Below are 16,958 nucleotides of genomic sequence, written 5' to 3'. Positions count from 1 at the left end.
TGCTGCAAATTTTGGCTGGAAATCAGCCGCGTATCCACAGCTGATTTCATACTATGTGGCGCTGCCCCTCACCTCCGCTGAAGGCTTCCAGCGTTCCCTGGCTTCCGGTTCCCAACAGCCTATAGTGACGTCACCTGACCAGAGGCGCCGCACCTGACTAGCTGGGGAGCGCTGACAGCGGGAAGCCTTCAGAGGAGGTGAAGGGGAGCACCACTGCCTATCTATAGCTGATTTCAGTCAAAATCTGCACCAATGGTACAGATTTTGACAGGTTTTCTACATGCGAAATTTGTACCAGCAATAATAGTGAATCTCCACAGTAGCCAGTGCAATAATAGTGACCCCCCACAGTTGCCCCAGCAATAATAGTGACCCTCCACAGTTGCCCCAGCAATAATAGTGACCCTCCACAGTTGCCCCAGCAATAATAGTGACCCTCCACAGTTGCCCCAGCAATAATAGTGACCCCCCACAGTAGTCCCAGCAATAATAGTGCCCCTCCACAGTAGCCCCAGCAATAATAGTGACCCTCCACAGTAGCCCCAGCAATAATAGTGACCCTCCACAGTAGCCCCAGCAATAATAGTGCCCCTCCACAGTAGCCCCAGCAATAATAGTGACCCTCCACAGTAGCCCCCAGCAATAATTGTGACCCCCCCCCCCCCACAGTAGCCCCAGCAATAATTGTGACCCCCCACCACCACCACCAGTAGTCCCAGCAATAATGGTGACCCCCCCCCCCCACAGTAATCCCAGCAATAATAATGACCCCCCCCCCCCACAGTAGCCCCAGCAATAATAGTGACCGCCCCACAGTAGCCCCAGCAATAATAGTGACGCCCCCACAGTAGCTCCAGCAGTAATAGTGAGGCCCCCACAGTAGCTCCAGCAATAATAGTGACGCCCCCACAGTAGCTCCAGCAATAATAGTGACGCCCCCACAGTTGCCCCAGCAATAATAGTGACCCCCCCCCCCGCCCCCACAGTAGCCGCAGCAATAATAGTGATGCCCCCACAGTAGCTCCAGCAATAATAGTGACCCCCCACAATAGCTCCAGCAGTAATAGTCACCCCCCACAGTAGCCCCAGCAGTAATAGTGACACCCCACAGTAGTCTTAACAATAATAGTGACACCCCACAGAAGCCCTATAGTATTAGTGCTCCCCCTAAGACCCATATACTTATCCCTTCCTGGTCTTCACAGCGCTGCTTCTCCTCTCAGCGCTACTGCCAATGTTGTGTGCACCTGCACCATGCCTCCTCCCCCTCCTCTCCTCTTGCGGAACCAAAGAGGAAAGGTGAGGTAGGAAGGGACGAAGATCCCGGATGCACACAATGCCATCAGTGTGTGCAGCTGGCCCGTGGCACTGCAGAGTGATTACCAGCACTGTATCCAGCATCTCGCCGTGGTATGACAGTAGCACAAAATTCCCCGGACACTGTCATGTTATAAAAATTCCTTTTTCACCTTAAAACACCTTTTTCCTTCAGTCATATTGTAGTTAAAGGGGTCAAATAAACTTGAAAATCTGCTCAGCCTGTTGCAAGAAGTCATCCCTTACCTGATCCTCCTCCATTCCTGATCCCCACTGATTCTGTATTTGGTTTTCTGCTACTTCCTGCTGTAAGAGCGATCACATCCTGACAACCGGACATGTAACTGCTGCAGCCGAAAAGCAGGCGCTGCTTGACTGCAGCTGTCACTTGTCCCTGCTGTCAGTGACATCATCACTGCAGCAGGGAGTAGAGAGCAGTAGGGGACCTGGCACCAGAGGGACAGGAGCCACAGTAGATCGGGGTGAGGTGATTAAGACTTATTTTATGTTTTTGCAACAAAGTGGGCAGATTTTCAAAAAATGTACTTTGCCTCTCTCTTTCTGCAGATTTCCTTTGTAAGTAATGTCCCCACTTGCAGAGGTGATCAGACGTGCCAACCAGGGCGGCTTTAACCATAGGGCCAATGGTGCATCTGCATCAGACCCTTGGCAGAGGCAAAACTTTCAATTATATCTGCATCCTCCAAAAGTAATAAAAAAACAAAGGATGGTTTCACACCTGCGCTCGGGGTTCCGCTTTAGGAACTGAACAGCGCCAAACGGACCCCATTGACTATAATGGCGACTATTCACTTTCTGCTCAGCTGCCCGGCTTTTGGAGGTTCCAACGCAGATGTGAAACTGTCAAATGGTCACCTCTTAATTCCCCTACAACTCCAGCCCCCGCGGTGTCTGCTCACTTCCAGGTCCGGTGGTCACATGCCCATCTAAGCGCTTGACTGCTGTAACACTTAGACCAGTGATTGGCACTGCAGTCTTGTGCTTAGACGGGCACGTGACCGCTGGACCCAGAAGTGAGCGGAGACCGAGGGGGAGGGCAGTCTGCAGGATACGGCGGGTATATCTTTTCATTATTATATTCTTAGTTTGCGATTCCCTTCCCCTAGGGTTTTCGCCTCCCTGTGCCCTTTAAAAGGTGCAGCTACCAATAAATTACCGTAAATAGCTCTAATTTGTGTCTATTTAACAGACCTATCACTTATCACTATTAAGATCACAACCTGTAATTACACATGCCATTAGTCTGATAGGAGAGCCGGCATGTGCAGCTCCCGCCCCTGATGATTGCACGCCATATCCACTCTGACCTTCAGGCGTTGGGACTGTTGGCGAGCGCACCCCTTGGCATTTACTATTGTCAGTTTCTGAAATGATTTAATACATCCTGATTGCAGGTTTGTGTTCATGCAGACTGCTACTAGAATCGGCTAGAAGTTCGGTGATGTTTTATGTCCTCATGCCTATGTGGCTTGCCGGCATCGGTGTGGTGCAAGGAAGGATCGTTCACTGAAGAATAAGGTCAAGTGTAAAAAATGATATGCCAGAAAGAAGAGTACTCGGAAATATAAGGCCCTGGGGTGTCGGCTTCTGCAGGGGCGGATCAGGATCTGTGGACACCCCCGAGCAAAACACCGTATGGTGATCAAGAAATCATAACTTACTTATCCACCAAAGTCGCTGTCTGAGGGATACCTTGTATTGTTAATGGTACTTTTTGATCTACTGAAAAACTTTTAAAAAATTCTAAGTGGAGTGAAATGGAGAAAAACGCATTTCCACCATCTTTGGGTGGGTCTTCTGTTTATGGCGTATGCACTGTAGCAAAAAATGACACAATAACTTTGTGACAGTGCTACAAATTGCATGTATGTGAAGCTCATGCTTTCCTATGGGTTCCTTCACATTTGTGATGTTTTGTAGCATGCGACATTGGGAGTGAAAAACCTCGCGGATTTCGCGATATGCACATGACTCATGGGGTTTTGTAGCCCATGTTTCCCTATGAAGCCTTTCTTTCTGTTGCATCGCATGAAAACACGATTTTCGTGCAGTGTGATGCAAGTTTGACAGTAGGAAATCCTACTGTAAGAGCCCTAAACTAAGCCCTAGCTGCAGGAAAAAAAAATACATCACCTAGAAGCGCTGTCCTGCAGCTTCCTCCCAGTCCCCGACACTGGTCCTTATCCTCTCTTCTGGTCGGGGATGGAAAAATCCCTGCCTCCTGGAAGCGCTGCCTCTGATTGGCTGAGCGCTGTGATGCTTAGCCAATCAGAGCCAGCTGTCAATGAATGGCTGTGATTGGTTCATCGAGCGCTGGCTCTGAGCTTGAGCACCACCGCCACTTCGTACAACTAATTGGCGGGGGTCCCGCGAGTCGTCCTCCACTAATCTGGTATAGATGACCTATACAAAGGATAGACCATCAATATTTAAGTTTCTGAAAACCCCTTTTAGGAAAAGAAAAAATGGGTTTAAAAAAAGCTACATGTAAAACAAGAGCATTGTATATCGGCCGTAAACTATACACCAATATTTCTTCAGAAAGCGCCAGATGGGGCAAAGATAATAAAAGCATGCTGGTGTCCAAATAATACTATATACAATGCCAAATAATGGAACCATACAGTGCCTAAAGCATACCACCATGCAGTGCACAAATATTACATCACTCAGTGCACAAATAATGGAACTCGGCCTTTTTTAAATAATACTTTACAATTCCAAAATAATAAGACCATGCAGTGGCAAAACAATGCCACCATATAGAGCTCAGATACTATATCATACATCGTACAGATAATAGAACGAGGCCAATTCTCAATAATACTCCCTGCAGTGCCAAAATCATGGGACCGTGCAGTGGCCAAAACAATATGACTGTAAAGGGCCCAAACATTACATTAAACTGTCCTGAGGGGATTGTTGAGAGGCCCTGCCTGATCGTTGTCATTGGCTACTGGCCTTTTGCCACCCTATGGCTCTTCCACATGGGCGCTGTGACTTTCATCCGCCCACATTGCGACCGATAATCGCATGAACGAGAGGCAGCCGCGACTTCACGCTTTCTCATGGAATATTGTCGTCTGGGGGAGGGAGTTCAGCTCTGCTAAACTCCCTCCCCATCTCCGCCCCTTGCCGGCTGCTGGCAAAGGGTGGGGGCGGGAGCTTAGCAGAGTTAGTGCGGTAAACTCCCTCCCCCTCTCTACCCCAACCTATGGGGGCTGACAGCAAAGGGAGGGGGAGGGACTTTAGCAACGCGAGCCACTGAAAAACTCCCTTTCCCTTCCCTTTTCTGATGACTCTCATAGGCTCTTATAGGAGTCTATGAGAACGGCCGCGTGTTCTCGCAAAGAATAGGATGACTTCTATCTTTTCCGTGGCGTAAAAGTGGCCAGAATCCGCACCATATGTGATATCCTTCCTGGCCTTCCGATTTTACGTGCCAGAAAATTGCCCATCTGAACGGATGCATTGGCATCCAATGCCTTAGATGGGATTTTCTGGCGGCATTTTATTGCGGCTCATGTGAAACTAGCCTGAGGTGAAACATTGGCCTCCATTGGTGCATCTGGCATGCCCATGCATTAAGTGAATTAATTAGTGTGACTACCTATGGCTTCTTTCCCTGTTGATAACCTCTAATTGTCAAGGGAGTAGAGAAGCCAGATTAGTAGTGATCAGCTGACTTTTTAGAAAAAGGTTGTCAGAAGAAAGAAAGGGCTTGATAATAAAAGCTTATTTAAGGGGTTGTCCAAAATTACAATAACATTGCTGTTTTTTTTTTACAAAAACAGCGCCACACGTGTCCATGGGTTGTGTCTGGTATTGCGGCTTAGCTCCATTGAAGTGAATGGGGCCAGATTGTAATACTACACAAAACCTGTGGACAGCTGTGGTGCTGTTTTTAGATTTTGGAAACAGACATATACCTGGACAATCCATTTAAGGAAGTGATGGTCATTTACATTCCTAATATACAATTTAACCCTTTGCAATCCAATTTTGGATTCAGCATTTCCTAGGGGGTTTTCTCTTTCTGCCATTATACAATGGCGCCATCTGCTGGCTAGAGCCAGTACTGCAGTATGGGAAATGCTGGAGAGGCCCCCGACAACAGAGTGGCTAGTAATATACAGTAAGAATACCCTGCCGGATGTCTTTAGACATCAGAGCTGTACAGCCTTCAATCAGAATGTCTTCAGACGTCAGACAGTGGATTGGAAAGGGTTAAAGGTGTTATGAAAAAAAATGTAAAAAATGTTAAATAAAAGATAAAACAAAACATTACTTGCCTCTTTCTTAGTTTATCCAGTATTGACGTTTCAGCGGCTCTCCCAGTTTCTGTTTACAAGGGGGCAGCATGTGACTTCTGCAGCCAATCAGTGCTCACAACGGTCATGTGACATACTGCTAGCATCACTGCCCAGCGATGGAAGCCAGCAGTGTTCCCATACTACCCAGGAGGACCGCTGGAGCGTCAATACTACATTGTTGGGGGAAGGGAGAGCTGAGTACGGTTTCTTTTACTTTTTCTAATACTTGCACTCGTTTTAACATTTGTTTCACTTATTGGATAAACTTTTACGCTTCCCCTTTGGTCTCATTAAATGAGAATATTGTAAAAAACACGAAAAAGCATTATACACATGTATTAGAAAAGCAAGCGAGCTCGATAAAGCTGGCTGTTACCAGGTACTATGGAGGAACATGCGCTTTCAGCTCCGGCATGTATAATTCAGCTGCTTCTTGCATGAGATGCAAATTTAATGAATGACTGTGTGATCTGGACACTAGCCGGTAAGTGATACGCCAAAAGTCTCCCTCTCACTTCCTTCTCTTTACCCAGAAGCTCTTGCAGCATCCTCAACCAGATTTATTGAGAGTGAGAATGGTGATACAATGTAGCTAGTTTTTACTAATTTCTTATTATATCAGATCCTGTAACATTAGGTAGATACATTACATACGTAGCGGCATATGTGATAAGATTTGTACGCCAGATTTGTGGCATACAAAGTCAAAGCTTTGGCTCGTTAAAACGTCGTCCAAAAATAGCGACCATGTGATGCACTGGATCCCAATGCAGTCATTCACATGGGCGATTTTCGGTTGCGTGCAAAAAATCGTGCCGTCAAATCGGCAACCGTTTTCAGTCGACGATTTTTCTCTCGCTGCATCAAACGATAAGTTTTGACCTATCTTTTGACGAAAAATGCAGGGAGCTCCCATAGACTCCTGTGGGAGCTGAAAAAAAAGGGAGGTGCAAGGAGTTTACTGCGTCCGGCGCTCGGGAAAGAAGACAGCTAGCTCTATTCAAGCTATTAGAAGGATTTCTGCCGACCGACGGAATTCCACGCTGCAGTATTTTTTTCATGCGGTACTCCTGCGTGAATGGCAAAGAAAACGCTAATTAATCTTAGGACTTGATCGCGATTATCCTTCATTGATGTCATTTTCGGCTGCGATTCGGCTGGCGCAAGAACGCATCATCTCTTTGTGCATGAGCCCTTAGGGTCCTTTTAAATGAGCCGATTCTTATTGGAACGAGGGAGTGATGTCGCCACTAACTGGTTCGCACTCATGCTGCCTGTTTAGGCCTCATGTCCACGGGGAAAATCCGGCTCGCCGCGGATCCCTCCTTTCCCGCGGAGATGAGGCCTAAAAATAAGCATTACTTACCTGTCCAGATGCTGCAGATCTGCCCTCCATCGCAGCCGGATCTTCTTTCTTCGGCCCGGCGGATGTGCCTGGCACGCTGGCAGCGTGCCGCGTGCATGCGCCGTGCACTCCCTTTTTTTTTTTTTTAACTCCTGCGCTCCCGCGCCGGAGAGCAGGAATTCAGCTGCGGGTGTGCCGCGAATCCGGGCGGCTTCCATAGTCTTCAATAGAAGCCTGCGGGAGCCGCCCCCACGGGAGACCCGCACTAAAATGGAGCATGCTGCGGGTGTTTTCCCGCACACGCAATCCGCGCCTCAAGGGAAAATGACATCCGCAGGTATTTAATTACCTGCATGTGTCCAATGCATCCCTATGGGGCGCGAATCACACGTGCAGGTGACCCGCTGCGGATCTGTCCCCGTGGACATGAGGCCTTAGACAGGTAGATACATCGTTTGCTCATTCAACAAGAATCATTCAGTCCCTTTATAAGCAAATACAGGGACTGAATGAGCAACATTTAAACTGAATGATAAGCGAAGGAGCCAACAATGATTTCTACGCCTGCCTAAAATGAATGATGAACGAAAAGCGAAGAATTCTCGTTCGTTGTCAAGTCATTGGCTCACGTTTAGCCCGAACGATTATCGTTCACTTTCGCTTGTTTGAACCGTTTTTTGAACCCTGTTACGCCTACAAGCGCCCTTTGTGAACGCCCATCTACCAGTGACAAATGTGTTAACGAACGCAAGACTCTTAAAATATTTACTTCATCTGGTGGCATCCCCTTGCGCCAGATTAAAAACCTACTCAGGCTAGGTACGTTCTCAGTATAATCTATGCCAGTGTCTGTCATATTTTATAGTAGAAGTGATTGCATGCAGCCACATCCCCCGAAATTGGTCCCCGTCCACTTTTTGAATGAGTGGTGGGGTGCAGCGTAATTGTCAGAAAAGTTGCAATTTTAACACTTGCCCCAAAATTGCAACTTTTGACCTTCACAATTCTGGCGTAGGTATGAACCTATTAAAGTGGAAGTGTGATTTAAAAAAAAAAACATTTTCAAGTACCCTGTTAGGAAATTCTGAATTTATAGGGGAAGTTCCCTAGTCAAGACTCTCATCTATTAGTCAGCATGACAATTGACTACAAAGAGCTGTACTAGCTCTAGTGGACCTGGAACATCCGTACATCATATATACATCCCAATGATCTCAGTGAGAACTGTGTAATGCCTCACTTGTCCTGCGGAGGCACTGCAGAGGAACTAAATACCTGCTGCTGAATTTTTCAGATCACAGCTGATTGCCAGGGAGAGAAACATTTTGATCAACTTGTGACGTATGGTAGGAGCTTTGCACACGGCGAATTGGTCGCTTAAGCACAGCATCAAGGGAGTCTAATCTTCAGGGGACCCTTCTAATAAATTGTGATATATTGGGGGAATTCCTTTGACATGGCTCTTTCTTGACCAATGAAAGAAAGAATACTTTATGAGATAGTAGTTGTCAAACTGATGGTTGTTACACATGGGAGGCCAATTATTAATTTTGGGTGTACTTACAAAATCCAGGGCAGTGACAACCGCCAATATAACCCTGCCCTGCCCAGTTCACCTATAGGTTCCCATCAATAATATAGTAAAGAGTTGGCAACCATATAAAATGCAATTGTGTAAACCCAATACAAGTCACGTAAAAACATTGATGTCATATACAGTGTGTGATAACCATATCAGATTCAGACATTGGAGATCAGTAGCGGAAACATGTCGGCTTCTAGTGGGATTTATCTCCTGACATCGCATCATAGTGTTGAGTTTCGGCTTGGAACGCGTCAGCAGACTGAATCACTGACATAGCCCTGCACAGATTTTATCTATGGTCTGAACATTTCATGGGTAGACTTGGGAGGGGGTAGAAGACATTATATGAATGAGGTCTCCAAGCCATAGGTCAGGCTTGCTTTGAAAATATGGGTTGTTTTTATATAAAGCTAATTGATAGATAATTAATTACGTCTTCACCAAGACTAACAAGCTGCCGGTCCGTTTTTTACATTCTGGCATCAGCCTATATCCCTGTCCTTGGGATTACAGTTGGGATTCTGGATTTGACTTTGGGTCAGTGACTGCCAGCATTTTATCCACATTCATGGCGAGGGTCAGGGGGAAAGCCTTAATTTGTCTGACCTTAGCTATGTGCAACCCATGTGGTTGCACGGGATGCCGGCCACCAGCTTGTAGGGAGGGCACCAGGCATATGTAGGCTGGGGGTAAACACCCCCTTAGATCTGCCCAGCTAGATGGCCTTCTTGCTCCATGTGGCAGCGCCTTGTAGAGGTACATGAATCATTCTCCCCTGTGATGTTCCGAGGTGCAGCTGTTAGCCCGTCGGCGCCCCTGCAACACAATCGCTGAGTTCTGGTGCTGTATTTATGTTACAAGCTTGGTTCTGCTGTTTTTGGTTTGTGCTGCATATAGGTTATGAGCTTGATTCTGGTGCTGTATTTACATTGTCAGTTTGGTTCTGGTCCTTTATTTATGTCATGAGTATAAGGGTGCTAGAGCCTCCATGCCCACTCTTATTACATCTTGTATCCAAGCTAGAGGCAGTCCAACCGGGTACTGGAGCCTCAATGCCCGTCTTTATTACATCTTGTATCTAAGCTAGAGGTGGTACAATAGGGTACTAAAGCCTCCATGCCCGCCCATATCTCATCTTGTATCCAAGCCAGAGGCGGTATAACAGGGTACTAGAGCCACCATGCTTGCCCGTATCACATCTGATTTCCAAGCTAGAGGAGGTATAGCGGGGTACTAGAGCCTCTATGCCCACCCATAAAACATCTTGTATCCAAGCTAGTGGCCATACAACAGAATACTAGAGCCCCCATGCCCACTCAGATCACATCTTGCATCCAAGCTAGAGGAAGTACAACAGGGTACTAGAGCCTCCATGCCCGCCCGTATCACATCTTGTATCCAAGCTAGAGGCAGTACAACAGGGTACTAGAGCCTTCCTTCAAATGTTCACTTTTCTACGATAAATTCTCCTTTTGCTCTGATATCACTTATATCAACGTTACAATCACAGAGAAAGTTTCATTCCATTCCGACAACTTTGCAGTTGCACAACCAAAAGGTCTCTAACATCCTGTACTGACCCTTGTTTGTAAAAAACTGAGCTTGCCTAGATGCGCCCTGCCTGGTGTCAGCTCCTCCGATGGCGCATAGAGGAACCTTACAGACATTTTATGTGATTAACTCATTATAAGTCTATGAAAGTTAGAGCATTAGGCCCCCTGTCCACGGGAGAGGCGGAATATCGCTAGCGATATTCCGCCGTGGGGGAGAGAACTGTCAGATCTCTACGGTGAGCCTATCTGACGAATAGGCTGACCGTGGAGAATCGCGGTAAATCGCAGCATGCTGCGATTTGAGTCCCGCGAGCGGAGAATCGCTATGGTTCTCCGCTCGTGGACAGGATATGGAAAATGTGCACTGCGTCATCCGTGGGCGGATTATCGCTGCGGGTAACGCAATGCACAATCGCCCGTGGACAGGAGCCCTTATAAATGGATGTTATGAATTGGGATTCTCTATTTTTAAGCAATTTTGGTCTTCGAGATGAGATCCTGTGAGCACATACTAAGGCTGCCTCGCCACGAGCGTTGCGTTTTAATGCCGTGGATTTCCGCCGCGGGAGAACACTAAAGTCACTGTGATTTTCTGTGATGAAGCTATCATCATGATAGGTTCATTGCGGCAAACTGCGGTGAATCGCAGCATTCCACGATTTTTATACTCGAGCAGAAAAACGCAGCGGATTTCCGCTTGTGTACATTGGGCTGCGCTTTCCATAGCTATCTATGGCAATTGTTCATTGCCTTACCCATTTCCAGATTATCGCCGTGGATAACGCAATGCAGAATCGCCGCAGACCGGAGGCCTAAAAATCCCCTTGGATATTACGCAGCACTTTACAGCACTTGGTATTGGGCTCTGTCCCCATTGGGGTTCACAATCTATATTCACCTATCTGTATGTTTTTGGAGTCTGGATTTGAGCCCAGGACCTCAGCGCTGCAAGGTAACAGTCCTAAGCCAATCTGCTGCCCAGATTTCGTCCATGGTTATGTGGCTTTATGCATGCTCAATACATCCTTTCACACCTTTGAATAAGCTCTTGAAAACCAAATTGCTAAGGGCTTATTCACATGGGCGATTTTCACGTCCATGTACCTGCCGAGAGTGTTTGCAATTGACTGTACACAGACAGCACAGTGGCCCATTGCAGTCAATGGCGCTATGCAGGTATGCTTTCGATGGTCCATGTAAAAAAATCAAATAAAAAATTGCAACATGTACTTTTTTCCTATTTTCTCAGATATTAGTTATCCATTCAGGTCAATTGGTGCCAAAAAAAACGAGCTACATGGATGCCATTCATTTTTCACTAATCATTGCTTAGCTATGCTAGAAAATTTTTTGCCCTTTTCCACTTTTTCTCAATGCAAGAAAAAAGAGGACGACCCACGGATGGAACATGTAAGTTAAAAACAGAAGCACGCAACGTATACAGAGGCAACACAGACATACACATGGGTTAAAATCGGTCTGGCTAAGCCTTAAAAAAAAGTTTGAGTAATTGATGCACTTCAGACACACTTTAAATGTCCTCTAATGCGCCAATCTCAACTCTTGCAATCAGCAGTAAGTAGATGAGATTAGCAAAAACTTTGCATCCATTACTACACGGCTGATGGGTTTTTGGGGTTTTTTTTTGCTTCATTCCAAGAAATTCAGCATAAATCGCGCATTTAATTTGCGGTCTCTTACCTCTCCTCCTCACTCCAGGAATAAGAACACCGTGTCGCCATCGACTTGACAGCCGTGGAGCAGAAAAGATGTCCTCAGAGAGAGAGCGCATAACGCTGCTGACTGCCGGACTGCCTGACGCTTGTCAGCCTCTCTAGTTGGAGCAATGGTTCGAGGAATCAATAAGACTCTTTATGTTGTCTCTAAAATCCAGGAACAGCAGCCCCTTCAGCTTGTCACGAAGAGTCCTGATCGGTTCGGCTATTCTGGCATGGGCACAGTAGCGCTGTGTTAGACCTGGGCTTCTATATGTGCAGGGTCAGATCTCTGTCCCCATAGGTCACACGGCAGCACTGACTCTGAAGCCCGCACGCCGCAGCTTATCAGAGCCAGGAGCTGTGCTTCATTAAAGAGAATTCCTCTCTGCTACTCTGCCTAAACCTGTCTGGCAGCTCTTAGGTTGCGCCTTTCCAAGTTAAACACGTTGGTCCTTCTCCCTTTTGTCTTTGCTAAAAATTAACCCCTTGCACCATACCATCTTGGCCAAGAGCTGTCAAGCTCTGGATAGCTGGTTCCATGTCGGGCACCTCGTCCATCACGGTCCAGGGTGGGTTGATAGTAAGAGGTGCAAAATGCATATGGTTAAGGCCTCATTCGGACGAGAGTGTCTGAGTTTGGTCCAGGCAAAACTGACCAACTTGAATCTGCTCGTCTGTGTTGCATCCGTATGCGCCAAAAGTGTCTGTTTTTTATTCAGTTTGTCATCTTTGGGCAAAAAAAAGAGACAGGTGTCCCAATTTTTTTCTAGCAGTGATTAAAGGGAACCTGTCATTATATTAAAGCTCCTTAAACTACATTATGGGCTGAAAAGTAATGGAATGTGGAGTCCAGGGAGTTGTTTTTCATACTCAACCCTTTCGTGGACTATATCCCTGCGAAGTCTGTACGTTCGCCATCAGCTTGACTCTTTCTGTGCGCACTCACCTCTATGGGAGATAGCATGCAGAAAGAGTCAAGCGGCTGGCATGCACAAACTTCATGGGTGCACAGAGCATTAATGAGGCACCCGTTGGGTATGAAACACAGCTCCTCGGACTCCCCGTTCCATCACCTTTCAGTGCCATAACTTAGTTTCTGGGGCTCAAACGTGATAACAGGTTCCCATTAACAATGATCAGTGAAAAACAGAGTGCACATAGATGTCCTCCATGAGTGCTCAGCAGGCTTGAACTGCCCCACAGGGGTACAGATGAGTCCCCTAGTAGGCCCTAAACCAGAAATTGGCATCTAGATCTTCACATGAGTGGCGCATGGTGTAGTAAACCCTCTTCAGTACCATCTCAGCTACTCTATACATTCACATGGTAGACCAGCTAGTTTATATATAGATGCATAGGAGGTTGTGATGACATCTAGGCATATTGGGAGGGGGGCCAGTATTCCCCCCTCCCTGGGCCAGCAGAATTAAATTTACTGATTGGCCCTAAGCACCCCAGTTCAACACTGGCACTCTGCTTTTTTTTGCACACCCATTGACTTGATTGGGCAACTATTGTCCATGAGGTTAGACCAGAATAGCACATGCTGCGATTTTTGTTTTCCATTGATGTAAAGAAATGCCTGTCTGTATAGCCCTACTGACTACAATGGTAAAAAAAAAATCGACTTATTCTGGTCTAACTTCATGGACAACAGTTGCCCAATCAAGTCGGTGGGTGTCCAGGTGGTATCAGACAACATGAACATCACTGGTGTGTATAAGCCATTATAGTCATTTAGGGATAGAATTGTGGCCATATATTCAGAGATTAGGTCCAAGACAATATTGCCCTATTCAACACTGATGACTGAGACAATAGTTCTAGCTTATTCCTAGATATGGGTGTAATGTGCAGAATATTTTTTTTTTATTATTGTGATTTTATTCGAGATCTTCAGATTTTACAGCAGTGTAATAAACATTCAACTGGAAAGCATTACAGTCGGATTAATATGTAATAAGCGCAATTTGTAGTGACATGGATTGGGGGGGAGAGAAGAGAAAACACATCTGGTAGGCAACTTTTGAAGTAGTCATCTCTTATTATACCGTGGCCCAATCTTGAAACTTGACTGTTAAATAAGAGTAACAGAATACGAATGGCGTGGCCAGGGCCTAACCTGGATTTAGGGGGAAATAGGGAGGAATTAGGAAAGATAGGTAAGGGGGGGTTCTGAGACAAGTTAGGTTTTTCCCATGGGGTGGACGCTGCCGAGGACAGTCTTGGGCTATAGAATGGTAATAAGGTAGGCATTTATTAATATTATTATTCTCCTCTTTTACAGGGAGGTCAGGAATCTATTATTTTGCGAGGGGCAGGAGTAATCTAGCCATGAGGACCATATTTTTAAGAATTTCTCGTGCTTATCGGCTACAATAGAGGTCAGCTTTTCATTTATTAGATGCCAATCCATCGTGGGTTTGACCTCAGTAAAGTCCAGGGAAGCTTTGCGCCACCAATGGGCAATAACTTGCCTTGTGGCCAGAAAAAAGAAAGAGATTATTTTCCTAGAGTCAGCAGGTATATAATTTATACGTTTATTTAAAAGTGCCTCCCAAGGGTCTTTATGGATGTTGTGGCCTGTGACTGAGTATATTAAGGAGTAGACTCCAATCCATAGCCTCTTAGCCCGAGGATAGGACCACCAGATATGGAGCATATCTCCCGAAGCTGAACATCCACGGAAACAGTTGGCAGATCGCCCGGGTATAGCATGGGCTACTCGATCTGGGGTTAAGTACCAGCGGAGCAAAACTTTAAATGAGGTTTCTAACATTAGTATATTTCTGGCGCTACTGTTGGTAGACTCCCATATCTGGGTAATGTGCAGTATATTATAATTAGGATGGGACATGAGCCACAGGGCTGGCGTAGACAGATAATATGACTGACACTACTGATTTTTACCAACAACCCTTGCAACAGTAGAACAGAATGAAGAATGGATCTTCTTTCTTGTACATATGTGGTTTGGTAGCTTGTGGCTTCGTTCTGATGAATTTCTCTTCATACATTCAATGGGTCTGCTCTAGTGTCCCCTATATAGAGATTGTCCTGATATGGTATTAAAGTGGTTCCTCATTAATGGGGTTGTCCAGTTGTAAACTATTAATGGCCTATACTCAGTATAACTCATCAATGGTAGATCAGTGGGGGTCCATCGCCTAGGATTCCTGATCATGGGGCCAGTACATTGAGCTGATTTCTACAGGATGCAGACAGCTCTCTTTCCATTGCAGTGGCCAGGTTTGGTATTACAGCCTCACCCATTTATTTCAATTGCAAATTTGCCTGAAATGCTAAGCCTGTTATTGAAATGAATGGGAATTTTGCCTGCAATACCAAGCCTAGCCACTACAGGTAGAACAGAGCTGTCTGCTTCCTGAAGAAATCAGCTTAGCGCACCAAGACACTGACTTGGCAAAGAATTGATCAGCAGGTAATGGGCCCACGTCAATCAACTATTGATTACCTATCCCAGGGATAGGCAGTCAACATTTTACAACCAGACAACCCCTTAAAAGTCAAGCACACACCATCAGCTTTCCCTTTCCCAGCCAATCCTGGCCCTACTTGGGTTATTTAAGATACCTTCTCCACTAGAAGGTGCCAGAGTAATAAGTTCCTAGTGCTCCAGTGAAGGTGTTTCTGTATCCTGCTTGCTTCCCAGTTTTGATCCTCTGTCTGAATATCCAGCTTCCCGTCCTCTGACCGTCCCGACATGAGTCTGTTTACTGACTGTGTCTTGCCTGACGCCACTTGTCTTGACCTCCTGCCTGTCTACCATATTACATAAATGCCGCCTGTCCTAACCTTGACCTGTTATCTGAGCCCGTCCTAGCCTTATCCTCTGGTACCACGCATCGGTGTCTACTGACCGGTCCAGATCAGCTGTCACTGAACTGAGGCTGCTCCTGCAGTAATGTACAAGAGTGCTGGTTTTAATGAAGCTGAGTGCTAGAATTTTTTGTTGAACCTGGTTTTTACATGGATTGTCTTCAACTAGCATGGAAGGCTTCTCCCTTGCCCCATCAAGGATGAAGTGAAGATCCAAGGCTTTAAAATTTTCAAGCTGAACTTGAACTTACATTTTTGTGAACGTACAGGAAGTTCCCTACAGCAAAAAACAACCAGATTTCTCAAAAAAAGAGGTTAAAGGGTGAAAACTAGGGACCTTCTGGAGCTGCCCTCAGGAGTAGACCAAAGTCAAATCAGTCTGTGACACAGTGAGGTTAGGTGTGACTGTTCTCAGTAAGAGAAACCAAGTAATCTTGTAGATATGATACCTTTTAATGGCTAACAAAAATAAATGGTGTTATTGTGAGCTTTCGAACCTCTCAGAATTCTTCCTCAGGCACAATAGAACAAATCTAACGACATATTTAATATATACACATGATCAAATGGGAGGGCACAAACATGGTGTACTTAATTTGCACTAGATAAATACCAGAGACAGGATAAGAGGGCACATGCATGTGATTAATAGCACTTAGCTAAATACCAGGGAGGGATGAGCATAACAGTAAATAATTATTTACTATTGAATATTCAACTGTTCTCTGACACAAATTGCACCAGAAAACTCCCAATCAGCTTTGAGCCACATTTATTGTGTGTTTTAAACACTTTTGGACACTTTTTTTGTTGTGTCTGACAAATGGGCATTCGTTCAGAAAAAAGGGCATGGCATGGCCTAAATTTCGCCAAAAGTTGTGCCAAATTGCAACAAAATTTTAGCACAATTTTTTGTGTAAACTAAACCACCTGAAAGGTGGTCTAACCTAGACTAGACAGTATTACATTTTTTACAAATTTATCATTCAGCAGAGCTACTGTGATAAATCTGGTACAGATGCTGGAGATCACTTTCGTCGATCCACCTCCATTCATAAGTAAATAGGCAGTCGTTCATAGATGGACAGTCGCCCATAATCACTCTTTTAAGCAATTAGTTGGGCGACTATTGGCCCATGTAAAAGTATCATGAGTCCAAATGTTGGAAATATTTTATCTGAGAATAAAAATTTTAAAAATTGGCACATATTTACTTATGTACGTTGATAAGATGCACAATATATAAAAATCTCTAATATTTCTATC

At 45.5% G+C, this 16,958-nt stretch overlaps 1 protein-coding gene across 2 annotated transcripts in view; it reads right to left on the bottom strand.

The window, feature by feature from the left end:
- Positions 1 to 12,241, bottom strand: part of NFAT5 (nuclear factor of activated T cells 5) — a 117,582-nt gene extending 105,341 nt beyond the window's left edge. For both annotated transcript variants that reach the window (XM_066584136.1, XM_066584138.1), the window contains exon 1: positions 11,836 to 12,241. In XM_066584136.1, coding sequence (XP_066440233.1) covers positions 11,836 to 11,926 — 91 coding nt within the window. In that variant the 5' untranslated portion in view covers positions 11,927 to 12,241. The remainder of the gene's footprint in view (positions 1 to 11,835) is intronic.
- Between the last annotated feature and the right edge of the window lie 4,717 nt (positions 12,242 to 16,958).

This window comes from Eleutherodactylus coqui, chromosome 11, assembly GCF_035609145.1.
Source record: "Eleutherodactylus coqui strain aEleCoq1 chromosome 11, aEleCoq1.hap1, whole genome shotgun sequence".
In the NCBI taxonomy this organism is placed as follows: domain Eukaryota; kingdom Metazoa; phylum Chordata; class Amphibia; order Anura; family Eleutherodactylidae; genus Eleutherodactylus; species Eleutherodactylus coqui.
This window is presented reverse-complemented; position numbering and strand designations above follow the sequence as displayed.